Raw genomic sequence first — 21,061 nt, 5'->3', positions numbered from 1 at the left:
AAGTGTCCAGTATAACTCAGCTTCACCTACTTCCGAGCTTTAATCTACAGACCATGGCTGTTCTAATGTCAGGGCCTCACTGCTAGATCAGTTCGCATGTCAACTCCATAGTTCCAGCTCTCGGAGCGCCGGCGATGCTAGTCATCATTTACGGTTGAGCAGCATCAACCGCATCTGCCACGGCACCCACTGTAGCTGGCCCGATCGTGGTCATGTTCCAGAGCTTGGCACTCGTAAAGTATAAACTGTGGATTCCCAACTCGACGGTCCTCTTGATCTGGTCTGCCAGTATCGTCGCATCCACCGCCGGCTCCGGGCGGACGTAGTGCACGATGACAGATGCCTTTGGGTACAGGTCTGTATGGTTTGGCAGGCCGCTGCTATTCTTCAAAGTAGCCACGTCGTAGTGCACATAAGGCATGGGGCATTCCGCGGCATTTTCTGTCGAATTGTACTGCCAGCATGTTTCTCGTGTGACGACGACATCCGCAAGGTCGAACAGCTCGCGCTCGTATGCTGGATCTGGTGCCACGCCCGTGTTCAGCACAGAGGTATACTGGGGCGCCTCGGAGGCGTTGAATGCTTGTCTGGCATGTGCTGTCAGATTTTGATAAAATTCGTAGTTCTCTCTATCAACGCTGGTCTCGTCGAACCAGATCCCGTGTATGGATATGTTAGCGTTTGGGCTGTTGTCGCTCTGCTGTTCTTTCCACTGGGACCAGTTGTCGATGTCGGCGATTACTGCCTCTCTCGTGCGGTTGTTCTTGCCGTTGTTGTATGACGTCGAGACATACCCGATTGTCTGCGCATTAGCCAAGTTGTTGAGCTTTGCGACACCGGTGGTCCAGTCCGTATTATAGCCGTGTGTATAATTGAAGTACGGATCGGGGGTGCTATTGGTAGGGCCGTTGGAAGGATTTACGACCAAGTAAAAGTGAAGGTTTGGATGCGCGTTGACTGTATCGATAGTCGCTTGCCAGTCTGGCTGTGTGGGATATACATAGAACGGGAGCATGATGTTTACCCTTGCAAACACAGCGCCAGTAAAGGCGACAAATGGGAGGAGCGGTCTCATCTTTAGAAGTGGAATGGAGATGAGGCAGATGTCTGTTAGTAATGGGAATGCACGGTTACTTGACAAGCTTTTATAGAAGTTCACGATATCCAAGTGAGCCCTTGCTATAGAAATCACGCATTATTGCTTATATTGTTGAGGAATTATATACCCCTATTCGGCGTCATCTAGTTTTCCTCGTCGTATGATCCTTCAACAACAGGCTTACCATTATAATCAGTCGCACGTACCGTTAAAACACCAAAATTTTAGTCATAACCGTGAAGTTCGCGTAGCTGGTAACCAATAAGCTGTCAAATGGGACATTTAATTAAGTTGATAGCTCCTGTAGCATTGTGCACCTGATCTTGAAAATTATGCACCGTGTCAGATTGCATAATAGCTTCCTTGTGGCTGCTTATGGTTTTGAACACCATGTGTCCAAAAAGACAACCTTGTCCGACAGGGTACTTACGATCCTAAAATTCCTAGATATGAATTAAGATGGAACGAATGAATCTACCGGCAGTTTCGGGCCGTAGAGAGAGACATCAAATAGTTCTTCTCCGGATGGATGCAATAAGAAGTGACACTGCGGAACTACATCCGTTTGCCAGAATTGTATATTCAGCTGCGATGAACAACAAACATTTAAGGTATATTATACACCAATGTGCTGAAATTAAAGACACTGCTCGACTGCTCTACTTATAAAGGTCTTCATCTGTGTTTAATGTAGTGTAGGTGGATTTTGGTCTAACAGGCCTTATAGAACCTTGTTAGCAAATACTTCTACCGGATTTGCGAGACCAACGAACATCTCATAATGCCTCTTTTATGTATTGCTGCCGAAGTAAATGTAGTGGCTCTGAATAGTTCCACCTCCAGCGTTCCAACTCGTAAGAAGGCAGCCTTCTCTACGTGGCAAAAGAATGACTGCTACGAACCATGAGTTCGTAGATTACACAGAGTTTCTCTTCTCGCTGCTAACACCAACAAGCAACCTGGCTCAGATAGGGGTCTGCTCAGTCAGAAACATGGCAGAAACACTGTAGGGCAAAATGCTCTTCCAACCACAGTCTGGCTTGAATGTGCACGGCCGACAATGCGGTCCCACTGGCGGCCGTTAACCAAACCTGGTGCTTTGAAGTTAGAGAATACGGTAATATACAACAATATAGAATAATTATGGTTAGGTTTACAAGATACTAAAGGCTTGTGGCAAGCTGGTATAGCGAATGCAACTACCTGCCTTCTTAATCATTTGTCAGCCACTCGTATTGTGGTTAGCTGGGGAAGTGATCTTCCGGGCTGCTCCTTTCATAATCTGATGCAGAAGATTCATGGGGGTTTGGAATGTATATGGCTAGATATATAAGCATATACCCCATGTCACTCATCAAAGGACAAAGGCTAGTGTAATGCTAGACCACTGACATTATCACGGCCTGGTATCCTAGAAACTAGTAGAGTTACGCTGCAGCGTCGAATGATAGGAACCGATAGTATGTCGTAGTTCAAGCGCTTATAGGATGATATGAAGGAACATCAAGTTGCATAACGCGTTTCGCCAAATAATATCAATGTTTAACGGTTTAGGTAGACTAGTGAAAACATTCTGAGTGATTGCTTGGACGTGTTGAGACGCAGCCGGGGCGCCCCACACAGAAGGCACCGTCCAATCGGCTCCAGCCGCCTTTGGGTCTTCAAATTTCCACTGGGTCCTTCGTGAATGATGATATCAGTATTTCTGTAAGTACCAACATCTCAAACTCGAGTTCCCTGGCGATCAAGGTGCAATTAATTAGTTGCAAAGAGATGAAATAAACGTCCAGGGGTAATCAGAAGTTGCGGCGATGCGTTACGGTGATCTTCTCATCGATTTGGCGGCTGTCTTCAAAGCTTCCCGCAACGTCGCGTCTAGACATGTGGAACTGCGAGGGAGGCAGCTGGATCGGTATGGCAGGACGTCAAGCATAGTGCGGTCGCTGAAGGGCCAAGATCCCTCGGGGTCAGGACATGCTGGAGCCACAGCACCATCACCGGGAGCTACACAACCAGGTGTAAATCCGTCGCAAGCTGCAGCGGCCAACACAGAAGTGCCGGCAGCTCAACCTCCCGGATATGACCCCGGGTTTCCAAAACCGATCCATGAGACGCCATTATCAGAAAGAAGCGACAGATACAGGGAGCTGGTCCAGGGATCGTCGAAACAACCCATACCTGAAGTACCGCTTACGCAGTCTGACCAAGGACGACCAGGGTTTCAGCCGGCAAGCCCTAAGGATGCCGCATTGCATGCAAGTCTGAATGAATCATTTAGCAGCAGCCATCAACCGGAATCGCCAAGGCCTTCGATAGCAGTTGACGGTGTTCCGGAAGGGGTAGACGTTGATAACATTTTTCATTCGAAGCGTGCGGCTTCGCTGCTGGATGGACACAAGGACTACCTAGGGAAAATCCGCCCTACAGCCCCAACGTCAAAGCCAAGCTGGTTCAAGGATTTTGGTCATGACAAGAAGGATAACCAACCGGTGCCTTCCGTACCAGCGGAACCAGCGACACCACCATACGAAGCACACACAGAAGCTCGTCTGGTCAAAGAGGACATCAAACCGGTTGAGAGTACTTTTGAGTCGGTGGACACGAAATTGGAAGAAAGTTCTAGTCCAGTCAATATCGAAAAAGATGCAGCAGTACCTACGGTCACTTCGCTGGAGACGCCCAAGGTAGAATATATCCCCGAACCAAAAGGTCAGGGGGAGGAGCTAGAGCACACCGATATGGTGAAAGACGTCCTAGCCCAAGCCGAAGCTACGTCTGCCCCAGAAGCAGACGTCACATCTGCCATCAATCCTACAGAGCCCGCATCAAAGCCCGCATACGTCCTGCGAGAATCAAAGGTGCCGTCGACTCGTCTCGGCCGAATGTGGAACTATGGCGGTCTCGCCGCAGGAATGCTCGGCGGCGCCATTACTGAAGGACTCAGCCGCGGGTTTGGAGGAGGCTCTAGCCAAGGCTCCGTTCTGCTCAGCTCCGGGAACATGGAACGCCTCGTGGCCAAGCTGTCCCGCATGCGTGGCGCGGCCCTGAAGCTGGGCCAGATGATGTCCTTCCAGGATTCCAAGATGTTACCCGCGCCGATTCAGGAGGTCCTGCAGCGGGTCCAAGACCGTGCCGATTACATGCCGGCATGGCAGCGCGATCGCGTGCTTACCGCAAGCTTGGGTGCCGAGTGGCGGGACCTGTACTCCGATTTTGAAGAGACGCCGATCGCCGCGGCCTCGATCGGACAGGTGCACCGTGCCACGCTCAAGTCGGGCGAAAAGGTGGCCGTCAAGATCCAGTTCCCCGGCGTCGCCGACTCCATCAACTCGGATCTGGACAACCTGTCGATGCTCCTGATGGCGACCAAGATGCTGCCCCGTGGCCTGTACCTCAACAAGACCATCGACAACGCGCGCACGGAGCTCGGCTGGGAATGTGACTACGAGCGCGAGGCCAAGTGCGCACAGCAGTATCGCGAGCTCTTGGCCAGCGAAGAGGACGTCTTTGTCGTCCCCAGAGTCTACCCCGAAGCCTGCGGGAAGCACGTCCTGACCATGGAGTTCATGGAGGGCATCGGCGTGACAAGGGTCACGTCGTTCACCCAGGAACAGCGCGACTGGATCGGCACGCAGATACTCAGATTGTGCCTGCGGGAGATCACCGAGTTCAAGTTCATGCAGACGGATCCGAACTGGACGAATTTCCTGTACAACGCGGAGACGGAGAAGCTCGAGCTCCTCGACTTCGGGGCGTCGAGAGAGTATCCCGAGGAGTTCGTCACGCAGTATGTCAACCTCCTAGCCGCCGCGGCCCGAACAGATCGCGTGACGGTCAAGGACCTAAGCGAGAAGCTGGGCTACTTGACCGGACACGAGAGCAGAGCCATGGTGGACGCTCACCTGGCCAGCGTTCTGACCCTGGCGGAACCGTTCCTGCAAAGCGCCCCCGACGTGTACGATTTCGAGGACCAGACCATCACGGAGAGGGTGAAGGCGCTGATCCCCGTCATGATTCGGGAGAGACTGGCGCCACCGCCGGAGGAGACATATAGTCTTCACCGTAAGCTGAGTGGTGCTTTCCTGCTTTGCGCCAAACTGGGCAGCAAGGTTAGATGCAAGGAGATGTTTGAAAGGGCTTTGGAGAAAACCGCTCTGGATGTCCAGAGGTAATGTGTATCATACTTGGGAAACGGGGAAGAGAGGATTGTATCACCACTTTGTGTATATACGAAAGATCCCATCATAGACAGAGAAGGCATACTAGAGCCTCGTTGGTATCATCAATTGTAAACTTATTCTGCGAAGTCCTGCAAGACTAATATGAAGGAGGCTCCTCGCCGGTCTGCCCGAAACACCATCACCTGGCACGTCTCTCCATGGGCAATTCTTTCTTTTCCTTGGCAGTCTCCTTCTTCCTCCTCCGGACGATAGCCTTGTCGACCTGCCTCTTCTTCATGCCCTGGAACCTCTCAACCAGGACCCTCTTCTTCTGCTCGCTCTTCTTCAGGTAGAAGGGAGTCTTGCCCTGCTTGACCAGTTCCTTCTCCTTCTGCCTGTGCTCCTCGATGACCCGGCTCGCCGCGTCCTTGCGCTCCTGCGTCTGCTTCTTGCTCTGCATGATGAGGAGCTCCCTCTCCAGCCGCTGCTTCTCGAAGGGGTCCTTCGTCTTCTTGATCTTGGCCCGCAGCTCCTTCATCTCCGTGTCGCGGTAGTCGTTGAGGAACGAGTAATTCTTCCGCAGGGCCTCGTCGTTCGTCCTCGCGTCGATGCCGCCCAGCGGGGGTCCGAAGCGCGGGTCGCGGGAATGTATTGTGTTTGTGTCGACGACCTGGCGCTTGCGCGTGACCTGGCGCTTCGAGGTCATCTCGGCGGGCGCGTGCTTGCTCGACCTGCCGGCGATGGGCTTGAGCTTGGTGTTGCCATTTCGATCGACCTCTTCGGGTCCGGAGTCGTCGTCCTCATCTCCCGAGCCGTCCTGGGATGTGCCCTTTTGGTGTTTCTTGCGCGCGCTGGGCAGGGAGGCTTGGGCTTTTGCCAGGGCGCCAAAGGAGATTTGGGTTGCTGCGAGCCCGGGGTTGGCGGGCTCTTCTTCGTCTTCTTCTTCTTCGTCGTCGTCCTCCTCCTCGCTGCCCTCGGAACCTAGTTGAGATACGTCCTCGCCATCGCTCTCTTCTACTGATGACTGACTATCATGGTCTTGTTCGAAATCGGGCTCTGGCTCATTCTTTCTTGCTCGCACTCGTCTCTGCAAGCCGGCGGATGGTAACTTGCGCTTTGCCGACTTTGATCGCTCCATCATGTGGAGTGAATGCTGTAATTTCCCTGGTCTGTCGTGGCAGTGGCGACTCAGGGCTTGTGGCTTTTTAGGAGTCTAGTTCCAGAAGAGAATATATGGCTGTGTATGATCACGGCCAATGCTAAGAGATGCTGGATCAATTATTTTCTTGATGGTCGCTATCGATAACCCCACCCACCACGCTAAAAGCTAAAACGTGGGGGTCCTCAAGCGCAGCGAGTCTTTACCGTAGTGGACATATGTGCTGTAGTGTAGGTGCTGTAGTGTAGGTGCTGCAGTGTAGGTGCTGCAGTGTAGGTGCTGTAGTGTGTTGCAGTTCGTTGTATCATATTCCGTAAACGATAACACTCAGGCTCTCCGGCTTGGCTTGACATACAGCGGTCAATCACAGAATTGAAAACCATGGGCGGCATAGTATAATATGTTCCGTTCCGTGATAATGACACAGGTCACCAATGTCACATATAGCTTGCCACTATCGACGAGTTCAACAATACGCAGATCCATTTTCAAGACACCAAAACACCCCGCTAACCCTCAAAATAACCCCGAACGTCCAAGATGTGGGTATCGACCAGTTTTCCAACAGTAAATATACAAAGTCTTTGTGCCGCCGTCGCAGCACCAACGCCTAACCAAATTTATCGCATGTTCCAGGTGTGCTGCTGCCCATTTCCAGGCTGCTGGGATGTTGGAGAAAACATGGTTTGTCCAGGGCCATTTTGTGGAACATGCGGGTATTGACTGGATAAGTGCCCACTGCTCATGTAGGGACCACTAGCCATTTGCTGCCCCTGGAAGTGTTGCTGCATGGGGAAATAGTCCGGGCTGGTGGACGTCTGAGCCATAGCAGGCGCATTACCCATATCCAGATCCATATCCACGTCGAAGTTTATGATATGCTCCATTGAAGCGGGCCCCATGTTGAATAGCTCGTCAGCCGAATAGAGTGGGTTGGTCGCAGAAGAGCCTACAGCTGCATCCTCCCCCCAGGCCGTCATGCCACTCAACGGTCCATAAGTCGCGCCCGTGGACGGTATGTTGTAGGAGCCGTTGTTCCATTCTGGTGCTTGGAATGGCACTCCCTGTTGCGATGGCAGAGAAGGCTGAGACGAGCCCGGGTATGCTGGGTTGAGCATGTGAGCTGATTCCTGAGAAACTCCCACAGAGTCCTGTCGCATATCCGACGACGTGGTTGATACTTCTTCAATTCGTTGGAGTGGATCGTAACAGTCGTCAGAAAATCTAGTGCTTTGGGGGCTGCTCTGGTGGGCTGGGTGGCCACTCGAATCAGGCGTCAGCTGACCCTGCATGCTGTCCAGACTGTTCAGTCGTGGTGCAGGGCTATGCTCAGCTCCATCAGTAACGCTAGTAGACCGTGATTGGTTTCCATGATCGGAAGAAGTATCATGTTGCGTGATCAAGCCCGAGCCTTGAAGCATGCCGGCAAATCCCATCAAACTCCTGCGCATCAGGGCAACAGCTTGGTCCTGTGTGATGGCCGTAGCCATCCCCATCTCGCGCAGGACGTTGCCAGCCAATGTCGGGATTTGGTTATCCCGGAAGTCCCGATAGATTCTGTGGAACTCCGTGAGATTGACAAATTCGTCTTTATATGGCGTAGCAGGACGTTCTCGTCCTGGAAAGAGAACGTCCCATATGAAATACCATTGCTCTTCCAGCGAGAGTTTGTGGTTCGTACGCGGTTTCAGTATCTCGTGCTGTTCAAGTGTCATGCCTTCCGGGACGGGACGGTCGCTTCTTGCGCATGCATCGTCGTCACGGTGGTGTCTTTCTAGAGCAAGCTGGTTCGGGAAACTGACTCTACAACGAGCACAGTAAGAAATTAGATGACAACGTTTCAGGTGCTGTTTTACGTGCTTGATTTCCTTGAGCTCGTACTTGTGACAATGCTCGTAAGTGATTGGGTCTTTCTTTGCGAAAGGACACGCCAGAAGAACTTGGCGCTTCTGCTCAGACCCAGGAACTTGTGTGGCGTCACTGACTCGGGCTCCTTGAGACCCACTGCTGCTGCCCTGTCTAGCATTTGCCTTTTGTGAACCAGCTCCTGAAGGATGGTCCGATGGTGGTGTTGGTATCGAGGAAGCGCCGTCAAATGAACCGTCACGTTGGCCCTGGTGACCTGCTGGGCGATCCCTAATCCCCTCCGGGTGAGAACGAATAGGCAAGTTGTGGGTTCGAACTTCGAGCGGGCTTCGGTCGCCGTCATGGCTGGCCTCTTCACTGTCCGATGGAGTATCCCATGTGGAATCAGTACTAGATCGATTTGACTCTACCGAGCTTCGGACATGGTGGTAGCCACTGGTAGACTGGGATCCGTTACCACGAATAGCCGCTGAAAGGCCGTTAGAAGCTGGTGGGCTCGAAACAATGGGCATCCCTTTCAAGTCACTGCCAAACCCAGACACTCTCGGCGCAGACAGAGTTGATTCCGATAGCGATATTGCTTCCTTGGAAATTCTGGGCTCGTCATCGTTGGAAGCATTCCTGCTGCTCGTTGAGTTTACTGGTACAAATATCCCTTTCTGTGCAATTGCCTGGCCCGTTGTGTCGGCTTCAATGCTCGCCAACTGTGCATCGTTTTCTGACTCGTAAATGCTCGGTACAGTAATACTTGTTCGACGGGAAGACATGTCATTCGAGAAGACAGAGCCGGGGGCAATCGAAGCTGTGTCTAGGGAAGTCCTACTGGGACTAAAGAAGCTTGAGGCGCTACTTCGAATGCGAGGTTGAATTATCTTGGCGAATACTGACGATCGTGTACTTGGAGGTCGGCTCGATCTTTGTGTACTGCCTGGATGGCTGGTACTCGGGGAAGAGGTACTAATGTGATCTGGAGGTTTAGACGAAGACGCAGTCGCTCTGTGTTTGGCATTCTTCAGCGCGGTCTTCAAATCAGAGGCCCAAATACCGCCGACATAATTGAGGGCAGTTTTCCCCGTGTTGTCTTCGATCGAGGGATCAGCGCCTTTCTTGATCAGCATTTCAACGACGAGTCGTCCCTCGGCATGCGCTGCGGCGTACTGGACGGCAGCTGTCAGAGGTGTTTGTCCACCAGGACCCTTAGCGTTGATGTCGAGATCTCTAGCTTTTTCGACCAGGGATTTCACGATATGTCTAAGACCATGCTCGCATGCCATGTACAGAGGGGACTGGGCATTGTTCTCAGCCAGGTTGGCGTTGGCATCAACGCCAACCAGAAACGAGACCATGTCGGCATAGCCAACCTCACAGGCCGCGTATAGAGCGGTTTTCCCTGAAAAGTCTTGCTTATTCAGAAGGGTGGCATCTTTGTTCAAGAAGAGATTGGTCATCCTCAATACGTCCTTCCTGGAACCCTGGTCTTTGGCTGGACCTTGGGACACGCAGCGATGTAATACTGTCCTTCCAGCAACGTCAACGGCGTCAACATTTGCTTGATATCTAAACAAGAGCTGACACATTGCCATGCTCCGAGCGTCTGCCGCAGTAAGAAGGAGTTTAGAAGAAATTGTGCTCGAAGGGCGAGTTCGTTGGGTCCAGATCAACATCGTTTCCAGATGTACTGATTCGTTTTGCTTGAGAGCATACTCCATTGCTGATATATCAAATCGCTGCCCATCGAAGCCGGACCCAGTCGTCTTGATCCAATTTATAGCTCTCGAGACACGACCGACGACAATATCCTTAGTCTCATCGTGCCCAATTTCTTCTCCCAGCCACTTCACCAATTCTTCGGCACCTAGAGCGTCTCCTGCCATAAAATCGTACAGGTCAGCCAAACATTGCGCAATCGGAAGTATGTGCTCAGTAGGAACAGGTTTTATCCCAAGAAGACTTTTGAGAGATTGGTCAAAAAACGTCGTAGCGGTCTTCAAATCTGCCTTGTCAAGTGACCTCATGTACAAAAACCCAACTTTTGCACATAGCACGCCCCAAGCCATAGCATCCGACCCATGGTGGCGGTCCCGTTGCCGAGACAAATGTTCGATATCAGGAAATAAGGACCGATCGATGCCATCGAAATCCTTGCACATCAGCAAAATGGTTGCTTGCCTCAAGTTTGCGTCAATTTGTGCGGCAAGAGGGAATGGGCGGAGGGAGGAGAGATCCCTGCGGAGATCGACAAGTTTCTTGTGGTGGACAGCCGCTTCTTCAAACTGCCTGCTACAACAAGCATCCTTGAAGTTTTTCTGGCATAATTCGAAGTCGGATTTCATGGGCGCAAAGTCGTGTCGCATGCTACTCGGTCTATGTTCGGGGCTTGCGGAGACTGACGAAGGGGAGCCCTCTGAAACCCCATGTCGCTGAACATGTTCAGGTCGTTTGGTTGCCATCTTGGGTGAAGCACAAATGATTATGCTTGCTTAATGCCGGTCAAATCAATGCGCGCCCATTGCCTGGACTCGCCATCAAATCGCCCAACAATACTGCCGCCGGCTACGAATTCAGTTCAAGAAGGAGGCTCTGGACTCAGCAATCCCGTACAAGATATACGTGATGTACAGGATCAAGTCTCTACTTGGGCGACAAGATGAATGCGTGTTGTGCGATGGTATGGAAGCTTCGTGGAAGGTTTAGCTGTTCCACGGATACGAAAAACCGATAAATCGGAAGAAAACCCGTAGAATCACAGTGAAATTGGTTTGTGTCAACCTGTTCCAGCGCTACCTGCTTCAGAAGTTGGACTTCGGTGTGGCGAAGAAAAGGCGATGGAAGGTGAGAAGAGCTGAGGACGTGAGGGGCTGTGCCGGGAAGACAGTAAACGCAGGATTACCCCGGTGTTGAGGTCGTTGCCACTATGAATTGAAATGGTGCTAAATTAGTCACAGCCCTTAAAGTAGGACTGGTGTCCAAAACTCAATGCCCCCAGATAACACCTGGGCGGAAAAAAGATTGTTAACAGAATGGCCAACGGATGAATGGTCAGCGCAAACGCCACATCATCAGCTTAATTCAAGGCGGTGTGATGCTGCGATCGACGTGTTTCGTAAACGTCGCCAGAAACAGGACTTCTGAAGTGGCAGGCAAACCACCAGGCGCCCGACGACCATCATGCGCGTATTGCGAGGGAATGAGTTCCCAAGACTCCAAGCAATTTCAAGCGGTCGTGCTGAGAGATAAATTGGGGTATGGCGGGCTGGGCGAAGCAAAAGGATCTGTCTCAGTCTTGCTACTCCGCAGAACGTGGCACCACGCTTGTGAATACCCCATGGAGAGCCCCCGTCGCCCGCCATCTTGTGGCGGAACCTTTGACCTGTAAGTCGCGGAGCTGCGAATGTGGGAAAGTACTCATCGCATATTCAATGCGGTAACTCGCTGTAAGGTTACAAGATTCTGCCATTGTGCTGTGCCTGTCCAGTACAGTACCGACGGACGGCCTTTAAGTCGGGTACAAGGGTGTACAAACCATGGGCTCGAGGGCGACAGGAAGCTGAACGTACCCCGCAACCGTCCTTTCATGGGCTATGTACGTACTCCGTGGTTGTGTATGCCTGCGGTGTTCTAGTTCTTCACCGAGGGTTTGGTACCACCTGGAGCTGGACGATCTTGCAGATGTTTGGTCGCATCCGATGGAGCAAACGTCACTTTCTGTGTCCAGGGACTTTTGGACAAGGTAACACCAAGCCAGTACCTTATGTACCTCGTCACAAGATTGTTGCGATACCACCAGTTGAGAATCTTCCTAAGGTATAGGTATCTCATGGGCCTCGACATCTCTCAAGAGGCTTCCAAGCTTTCAACGCTTATGCCTGTTTAACGAAAGCCCACTGGCCACTTCACTCTCTGGAAGGGATGGGATCGAGTTTTCTAGCTCCGTTTAACGACATGGCTTAGCATTGAAATGACCTAGGTTAGCCTAGTCTAGGCGGGGTGCGTTGCGCGTTATTAGCTTCAACTTAGGGGCAATCATGGCAACCCAGGCTCTTGGTGCAAGGCGTGAAGCTGCCATTTCATGTGTACTGAACAACCCCATATTGTAATTCTGTGTCGTCCGTCTGTGAATAATTTTCGGCCTCGTCCCTGTTCCATCAGACCTCACGACCTTTGACCAGGCCTTGGGTCCTGCCACAATCAGCAGAGGTCATATTTTCTAACAACCTGCTGCTGTTGTTGTGCGTTTAAAACTGCCAACGCACGGCGGCCCTCCGGTTACCCGTCCCTGTGGCTGCGCTAGTCTCAACGTGCAATCGCAATTCATCGAAGACATCGGCATGATCTTGTTACCCTTGTGAGGCTGACTTGCTGCCGGTCAACTCAACCTTTCCCCTCTTCGTGCACACAAATTGACCAGAGCACCGCTGTGACTTTACGATATCCATAGATCGACCCTTCTACCTTGCCATAGCAACTCTCGGGTCGCAAGGCTATTCGCAGGCAAGGCAATTATCGAAATGACGGCGCGACACTCGAAATAGGCGAGCCGCGTCGACAATCGCAGTCGCGGAGCCGCGACATGTCTCCACTCGCGGCTTTCAGATCAAAGGTATTGCCCTTTCTTTAGGCATTCAGCGGGTCAAGGCATACGATTGAAGTCATCGGTGCGTCTTGTTGGCCGACGACACTCCCCCAAACCTGGTCAAACCAGCTGTTCCCCCATTGCACCGTATAATTCCCACCGCTCCTACTATACTGTGTGGTGCCATGTGGCCCACCGACCATGTGAACGGAACGTTCTAACCGGCTGTGCCTCAGAAAATGAGCCACCGCCTTACAAACAACGATGCATATCTTGGTGACGCTCTCAGTGAGTCCAACTCCCTCTCATTCTGTTGATTTGTAGTATTTTTAGTCGTGTGTTTCCGATCCGAGCTGAGCCATTGCTAGGTCATATACGTGATGAAGACCTTGCAGCAGATGTTGAGGCATTCCATCAACAATGTCTTCCAAACGTCAACTGTGACCGCTTGAAGCGTGCTGCAAGAGTTGCAAAACATCCAAAAACGTATGAGGATATTAGTCGCGGTAACTGGCCAGGAAGCACCGAAGGCTTGGTCGAGCTGGATGGTGAAGAAAAACAGGCACTGATTGCCGAACATGACTCGGCTATGCCGGAGCGAGGCATGCTGATAGTCATCCTAACCGTATCGCTGGCCGCTTTCCTTCAAGGCCATGTCCAGACATCCATTAACGGCGCTTCATTGTACCGGGATGCTATCGGCCTTCCAGTCAACATGTCCTCCGTCCTTAACGATCCCACCACAATTTCGATCAAACAGGCCGTGTTATATCCATCCCAGCCGAGCAAGGATGACTGGTACTTGGGAATAACGAATGCTGCCCCGTTCTTTGCTGCTGCGGCTCTAGGCTGCTGGATGGCTTTGCCATTTAGCGATCGTTTCGGCCGTAGGGGATCAATGGTCATTGCTGCAGCTGTTGTAATGGTGACCTCGGTACTTTTGGCCATAGTCCCTGTCATCAAAACATCCACTCCGAAATGGCAGATCCTCCTCGGGATAAGAATCATTAACGGCATTGGTAAGCGGCGCAGTTCTGTAGCTTGCCGAGTCGTAATTAACATTGTCTCATAGGCATGGGTATCAAGGCTGTCAATACACCAGTGCTTGCTTCGGAGACCGCTGTGGGTTACTGGAGAGGCACATCGATTCTCGCCTGGCAACTTTGGTGAGCTAGCAGCACCTTGCGACCCCAAATAAGATCATGCCTTGGCTAATCTTTTGTTCTAGGGTTGCCTGTGGTATTTTTGTTGGATTTATACTTAACCTCCTCTTTTCGAAAGCTACCGACGACAACTTCGCTCTTGCTTTGATTCTTGGAGCACCCGTCGTTCCGTCAATAGTACTACTCCTCGCACTCGCTGTCTGCCCTGAGAGTCCTCGATACTACTTAAGGCGCGGCCCAAAATACAGTCCTGAGAAAGCCTATGCCATTATCAAAACTCTGAGGAGATGTGAGGTAAATGATCTTTAGCACGTGTAGTATTCATGTTTCTAGTCTAATAATTCTCCATCTTTAGTTGATAGCTATGCGAGATATCTACCTCCTTCACAAAGCCATTCAACAAGAGGTAGAACTACAGTATGACATGCGCTGGAATCTGAGAGATTTCGTTGGCTTTATGCGGCCTAAAAGGTACTTTTACATAGGAGACTTTACCAGTCAGCTCCGAGAATTGTTTACCAACAGGCGCAATCGGAATCCGTTGATCAGCAGCTCTATCACTGCTTTAGCACAGCAGCTGTGTGGCAGTAAGTGCAGTCTTGCTTGCCCAATTCTAGAAACCTGAACCTAACTCTATGCAGTCAACATATTAGCATTCTACTCAGGTATTTCAGGTAATCTCCGCAAATTTGTGGGCATATCTCTAACCAGTTCAGGGACATTTTTCAATACCGTAACAAACAATAAGGATGCTGCTATGTATTTTAGTATTGGGTTTGGTAAGTAGCTCCTTTCCTGCACAATTTGTATCGTGCTCGCTGAACAAAGAAACCAAGGCTTCTTGAACTTTACATTCGCGCTTCCAGCTATCAGAAGAATCGATACAGTGGGAAGGCGCAGATGGCTGCTCATTACCTTGCCCCTCATGTCTCTTATGATGGCAGCTGCGGCTTTGTCCTTTTTGGGGCTATACAATACTTCTCTAACACCCAGCACAGCGTCTCAGCTGACCTGCGCTCTGGTTGCCATATTTCTATACTGTGAGTGCAGGACAACATGGACATTTCACGAGCAGGATTTGCTGACCTATCTAGTACATACGATATTTTATTCCCCGGGACTTGGTAAGAAATCGCAATAGTAACTTATAAGATCCGGAATGTTGATCGGTAAACAGGACCTATCCCGTTTGTGCTAGCAGCCGAAAGGTATGTTTTAGGAGCTGGATAAACACTCTTGGAGGCACGTTCAACTAACAGCTCGCAGTTTTCCATTGTCACACCGCGAGATAGTAAGTGAATCCGACTAATTCCAATCGTATTAACGGTTTCGATACCAACCGGGATGCAGGGTTGTGCTTTTGCCGTTGCAGTGAATCTTCTTTTCGCTGGTTGTCTGTCGTTGTTCTTCCCAAGGTATGCCCGATGCTCCAACATATGAATGGTCACCTGACTTCGACAGTCTTATATCTGGACTTAGCTCCCCAGGAACTTTGGGCTTATTCTCTTGTTTCAACTTAGTCGCGTGGGTCCTTGTGTTTCTCTTCGTCGAAGAGACGAGGCGGATATCACTCGAAGATCTCGATTTCATTTATTCGGTGCCCAAAAGTAAGTTTTGGAGGTATCAGCTATACGAGTACCTTCCTTGGATATTAAGGAAATACTCAATATCGCTATTTGGGCGAAATCAGGAGGCTATGGACAATCTGGCAGACGAGGAGCCAGTTTCCAAAAGACGACGGAGTCTCTCGAAACCACAACTCTACAAGCCGCCTGATTATCCTGAAGACCATGATTGTCATGACGATCACATGGATGCTTCTACAATCGACTTAGAGCTACGCACACTTGACTCAGATGAGGATAGAATTACTGTGGCTAGTCGAGGCTGAGGTCAGCGAAAATTTATATGCATTTAACAGCCATGGATTCATTGAATCATTAAAATTGAGACTAAAATTTGCCATCCAATCGGGCTTCTCGGATCTCTCATCGATTCGAGTTGTCCGAAGCTCTTGAATTTTGAACCAATAAAAATATACTTACGACGAGCCCAAAAGGACAACGAAGCTACCTCGTCATCAGTTTTAGAACAGCCGTAACTTCACGACGACACCTGGTATTCACATTCTGACTACTGATCTACTGAGACCGCCATCATCGAGGAAACTATTTCCTTTACATATTAAGGAACAACAGGAATTGATTCCTCGATAACGTCAACAGATTGCACAGATGTGCTGAAGCCCACAAGTCTCACACGCGGCTCCTGGAAATGGGGGCCCACGCACACTTCAAAGCTCTAGCACAGATGTGCCAATAGCAACGCCACTTTTTGGAGATCAAGTTAGCCATACGCGCGGCAGCCCCGTCGTTCACAAGTACACTTATCAAACGATCGGTTGGGTGATGGCGTCACTATAACACTTCGTGGCAGTGGAAAGCACAAATGGTGTGACTCACTGACACTTGAGCACATGATAGCTAAGAGCAGACTATGGAAGTCACAATGGGTGTTGAAGTTTATGGCATCAACATATCATCCGGTGATCATAAAGGATACTACTTCACCCCTTCGCTCCCGAATTTCCCCAGGTTGCTCCACACAATATCGGCGACCGCTGCCAGAAAGTCGTGCTCGGCTCCTCCATCAAATTGAAGTCGTACCGACGAACGGCCATTGTGTCCGATCCCTCTCACACCATCACTCTCACACACTCGGACTCGCCTTGTTGTACGTAGAGAATGATGGCTCCTCAGTCCCACGCGTGTGCTGTATGCTCCTCTCACAGTGGGTAAGTCTGTACGCGGTTTACCGTACCCGCTCTGGTATCGACGATATCACGAAGTCCGAACTGACATCAATTAACAGGAAGTCAAAAACTGGGACTCAACAGCCTTGGGCATTAAGACACTACCTCACAGCAGGTCAGACAACTCCAACGGAGCACCTTGCCACTGGCTCTGGCAAGATCGTATCCTTGAAGGAGAAGGTCAAGGAAACAGAAGGCGAAATTGAATCTTGGGATCTTACCTGGAGTAATGCAGTCTCGAAATGAGCATTTCGGCATCCAGATAACTCGTTTGTTCCGAGTGTTGAGGTTGGGAATATGTTAAGTATTATTGGTGTTGAACTGTGCCGTATGGCAGCTTAGTTCAAAGGACGTGAAACCACTCGCCCATGATGGGAAAACGTAAAAAGGGGAGTTATCCTTGAAGCAAAGGTGATACGGACCGTATTATTATTGTGGCAAGAAAACATGTATCAACTTTTGGAATATCGATAAGCTTTTTGGGAAATCTCCAGTCAACCCTCCTGTGACGCGAAAAACAGAGTAAGCATGCCTGGAAGTGACACATAACAAAAGAATGTACCAGGAAAAGATTACAGTAGTTGATTTGCGATGCGTAGAGCCTAGTGACTAACACGGGTATATCTGAGGTTCTGTTTACCCGATAGACAAACGAGAATAGATCTATGAAAAGGGTCTTCTCTCCAGTAGACGGCTTAAATTACTACGCCTGTTTACACAAAATCTCTTCTTCTTTCAAACAGTCCGTCTTGAAAAACTTTGCAAGAAGGTAAGAGAGCAAAGAATAAGAAAAAGGCCATTGTTCTTGACGATGTGCACGCACAACTTGGATAGCGTTTCAGGGGCTCCCAGTCCGATTACTATACAGAAGACTCTAAAATAACAGGCACCGTGGGGACCACTTCGTAACTCTACCATATATCGAACCTTTCACATGCTGTTCAATGTTGTATTGTTCCTATTCCGTTTATCTCAAATTCGTGGCAGTGATCTAGCGCAGTTGTATCCACTTTTGCTGTCACACTACTAAGTGGGGCCCAAAGTCTGTTCGTCCCATGGATGGAATCATGAGCGATTCTTGCTCTTGGTTTCGCAAGCGGATTTTCAAGACAACACGACACATCACTTCCTGGTCTGTATCTACTATATAGGCAGATGAAACTGTTCGCTGCCCGTAGCAGACTTTCGCAGTCTTTTCCACCCCGTGAGTTCGCCCGCCCAAGGGTCCTCCTCGGAAATCACCATCTTCCACATCAACCACGACCGTGGCGCGCCCCATCTACCCACTTCTCGGAACCCTACAGCTCATCTGCATCATCAACACCATCCAAAAACGGCAAGGAGCAGTTTGAGAAGTCGACAGCGGCTCCTATAGAAATCATGAGCTCGCAAGACTTTCACAGGCGACCCACGCGATCGCATGCAGCTGCACCTGCATTTGATCCAACCGCCACAGCTTTCGTACCTGTACCCCCGCCTGGATGGCAACAACAGCTGGGACCAATCTATCACTCCGGGAGCCAAAGCCATCTGCGATATAATCCAGATATACCACCGCAGGGGATGCTTGGTAATCACCCTGTGTTTCGTCAGCAAGCTCAGAGTCCGACTCCATTAGCAGCAGGCACACCACCGTCAAGAGGCGTCGGACACGGAGCTCGTCCTTTAACACAGTCAAATAATAATCCTGACTTCGATCCTGATGTTGATTCTGATGCATCTAGCAATCCCAGTGTTGGAGAGCCGCTGCCTCAGCTGACGCCTCATCAGATCAAAACAGTCACAATTCCCATATTGGGCAAGTCTGCCAACAAGAAGGCTAAACTTCAGACCAAGAAGAGACCTTACATTGTTCCTTCCAAAGCTTCTGGCGGTGTTCCCAATCCGAGCAAGAACTATATCAGACAGTCCGCATTGGCACCTTCTCGGCTGGACGTCCCACGCAATATTCTAGTCATAATCGATCTGAATGGCACCCTTCTTCACCGCCCTAACCACAAAAAGACAAAAACATTCGTCGAGCGACCTTTTGCAAGAAACTTCCTGGACTATTGTCTTCGTACATTCACTGTGGGTGTATGGTCCTCGGCAAAACCTGACAATGTACGCGGGATGATGCCACAGCTCCTTTCACCCCAGGAGCAGGCCAAGCTCGTCACGATTTGGGGTCGAGACACCCTCGGTCTCAGCCCAGCGGATTACAACCAGCGCGTACAAGTTTACAAACGACTAGAGTCAGTTTGGAATGATCCCAAGGTAGCGGCCAGCCACCCGGAGGCGTGCGATGGGAAGCGTTGGGACCAGACCAACACCGTTCTCATCGATGACTCGAAGGAGAAGGCTCGTTCGCAACCATTCAACATCATCCTACTGCCTGAGTTTGAGGGCGATGTTACTGAGCCGGGCTACGTTCTACCGCAAGTGCATGATTATCTAAACGAATGCGCACATCAAAGAGACATTAGTTCTTTCATTCGTGAGAATCCATTTAGATTTGATCCTGCCTTCCTTCTTGAGCCGAAGGGTGCGGCATTGGCAGACCTGAATAACACAACAAATCGTTGATAGACCATACAATCGACGGCTCACACGTGTATGAGACATACACGACCTAGTTGAAGAGGATGAACGGATTTGAGGGTCCTTTTGTGTGTGAGGATATCTGATATGTGCTCTGTAGCCAAAATATACTAATGGATACACGACATACTTGCTTTAAATCAGAGCAGTAAAGGCAATGCCTTTCAGCCTGCGACAGACAGCATATATATTCTTCGAAGAACCGTCCGTCAATCGTCCAGGCTAATATTTTCTTGGGGGGAGGTAAGCTTCAAACCGATTATGAATGATCACAAGCGACACAGCGAAAGAGGTCTGACTTCCAAGTCTGTGGCCAAGAGGGTGTGCAGCAGCCTAGCAACAGGAAATGGCTTTGAATTCCGGACAGACCGTGGTAGGGGTCTATAGAGGAGGAACCAAGGAAGATCATAGGATTGGTGAAAGATGCATAAATATAACTTTATATCGCTGGTTAGTCAACCCAACTAATTGCTTAATATCTCATGAACTTCTAGTACGTCTTAGTCCTCCGTATTTTCTTGCATCTTTGGTGGCGCCCTCCACCTAAGTCAACCACCAGTTTTCGGCGGTTAGGTGGCATCTCCTTTCTCACTATATCAATTGTCGCGATATGCTTTAGGTCCATCCCACTTTACACTTGGAGTGCCAGTATCATGCATTCGCCTTCATACCCTTCCGAGGCTTGCGTTCTAATTACGAACAGATGAAGGACTTCTCAAGCGGATTGGCAGACACGCGTGTCGAACATAGAGTCACCGGGTTGGCAATAGGTGATCCCAGGCGGAAAGAGTGCTCACATGTCCTGGGAGTCGCTTATTCTGATAATTTCTCGAATTGGGATTTACCAGTGCCATGTTCGCTCTTAAAGATCAACCCCGTAGCACTCTTCAAGAATTATGTAGAGATAATATGAGGCTGCAAAACAAGCCACGGAGGGCTCTATGAGAATCACAGCCTGCTCGGCTACGATAGCTAGGTAGCCACTAATTACTATCTCGAAGGAACAGGTTTGTTCTTTCTATTTCGTGTGCAGTTCCTATATGAAGACGGACGGCGTAGTTCGAGACAAGGCCTAGTCACCGAAGACTTCCGCAGTCGAATAAGGAGGTATTGAAATCCCACTTGGTCATATATGCGTTGCCAAGTCCATGAGGGAAAAGCTCCCATCATCCTACACATCTACAAATTTATCACTTCCATAGTCTAATTCTGAATATGTATCTGCCAACCGCCATGGCACCATTGGCACAGCATGGAAGCATCGCGTAAGACGCATACCTGGATAAACTGTAACTAATCACAAAGCTGCCTGAAAGGTGTACCAACACGGCCAACATTGCCATGATTTGAAATTTGAAGACAGTACAAATTGGCCATTCAGACGCCCTCGCTGGTGTGTATTTGACCCATGATGACGCTTCTTGTCAACTAATTACATCTACGACTTGCCTGTGGATTAATGCTTACCCTATAACCAGATAACTCACAAGGTCGCATGAATCGAGCATTAACCAGTGCCGCCGCCGTGGTAGCCCATCTTATCATGTACTGTGCTGCTGGATTTCTACTTGAAACAGATACTGAATTCTAATAACCTTTAAGGAATTAACCGCAACCTCTGTTGGGGTTCCGTGTTGGTCCACTTGACG

General features: G+C 50.0%; 7 protein-coding genes across 7 annotated transcripts; 4 read left to right on the top strand and 3 right to left on the bottom strand.

The window, feature by feature from the left end:
• Positions 1 to 148: 148 nt before the first annotated feature.
• On the bottom strand, positions 149 to 1,075 carry BKA67DRAFT_657028 (Spherulation-specific family 4-domain-containing protein; the record flags this gene model as incomplete). The annotated part of the gene is made up of 1 exon (XM_046107046.1): positions 149 to 1,075. The coding sequence occupies one exon, from the start codon at positions 1,073 to 1,075 to the stop codon at positions 149 to 151; it is 927 nt and encodes a 308-aa protein (XP_045959333.1).
• Positions 1,076 to 2,645: 1,570 nt separating this feature from the next.
• BKA67DRAFT_559406 (ABC1 family-domain-containing protein) lies at positions 2,646 to 5,367 on the top strand. Its single transcript, XM_046102393.1, has one exon. It carries the CDS (start codon positions 2,911 to 2,913, stop codon positions 5,269 to 5,271), a length of 2,361 nt encoding a protein of 786 aa, XP_045959332.1. The 5' UTR covers positions 2,646 to 2,910; the 3' UTR covers positions 5,272 to 5,367.
• BKA67DRAFT_559405 (uncharacterized protein) lies at positions 5,368 to 6,571 on the bottom strand. Its single transcript, XM_046102392.1, has one exon. It carries the CDS (start codon positions 6,398 to 6,400, stop codon positions 5,459 to 5,461), a length of 942 nt encoding a protein of 313 aa, XP_045959331.1. The 5' UTR covers positions 6,401 to 6,571; the 3' UTR covers positions 5,368 to 5,458.
• A 467-nt stretch (positions 6,572 to 7,038) lies between these two features.
• On the bottom strand, positions 7,039 to 10,734 carry BKA67DRAFT_534009 (uncharacterized protein; the record flags this gene model as incomplete). The annotated part of the gene is made up of 1 exon (XM_046099790.1): positions 7,039 to 10,734. The coding sequence occupies one exon, from the start codon at positions 10,732 to 10,734 to the stop codon at positions 7,039 to 7,041; it is 3,696 nt and encodes a 1,231-aa protein (XP_045959330.1).
• A 2,362-nt stretch (positions 10,735 to 13,096) lies between these two features.
• Positions 13,097 to 15,329, top strand: BKA67DRAFT_657025 (uncharacterized protein; the record flags this gene model as incomplete). Its single annotated transcript, XM_046107045.1, has 11 exons — positions 13,097 to 13,145; positions 13,226 to 13,876; positions 13,930 to 14,023; positions 14,086 to 14,314; positions 14,376 to 14,607; positions 14,662 to 14,685; positions 14,737 to 14,799; positions 14,857 to 15,060; positions 15,115 to 15,144; positions 15,198 to 15,228; positions 15,287 to 15,329. The coding sequence occupies 11 exons, from the start codon at positions 13,097 to 13,099 to the stop codon at positions 15,327 to 15,329; spliced, it is 1,650 nt and encodes a 549-aa protein (XP_045959329.1).
• Positions 15,300 to 16,204, top strand: BKA67DRAFT_225346 (uncharacterized protein). Its single transcript, XM_046095589.1, has one exon. It carries the CDS (start codon positions 15,438 to 15,440, stop codon positions 15,909 to 15,911), a length of 474 nt encoding a protein of 157 aa, XP_045959328.1. The 5' UTR covers positions 15,300 to 15,437; the 3' UTR covers positions 15,912 to 16,204.
• A 2,191-nt stretch (positions 16,205 to 18,395) lies between these two features.
• On the top strand, positions 18,396 to 19,397 carry BKA67DRAFT_514835 (HAD-like domain-containing protein; the record flags this gene model as incomplete). Its single annotated transcript, XM_046097676.1, has 1 exon — positions 18,396 to 19,397. One exon carries the CDS (start codon positions 18,396 to 18,398, stop codon positions 19,395 to 19,397), a length of 1,002 nt encoding a protein of 333 aa, XP_045959327.1.
• Between the last annotated feature and the right edge of the window lie 1,664 nt (positions 19,398 to 21,061).

This window comes from Truncatella angustata (assembly GCF_020726525.1).
Source record: "Truncatella angustata strain MPI-SDFR-AT-0073 chromosome Unknown BKA67scaffold_3, whole genome shotgun sequence".
Classification (NCBI taxonomy): domain Eukaryota; kingdom Fungi; phylum Ascomycota; class Sordariomycetes; order Amphisphaeriales; family Sporocadaceae; genus Truncatella; species Truncatella angustata.
Note: the sequence above shows the minus strand (reverse complement) of the source record. Positions and strands in the feature narration are given on the sequence as shown.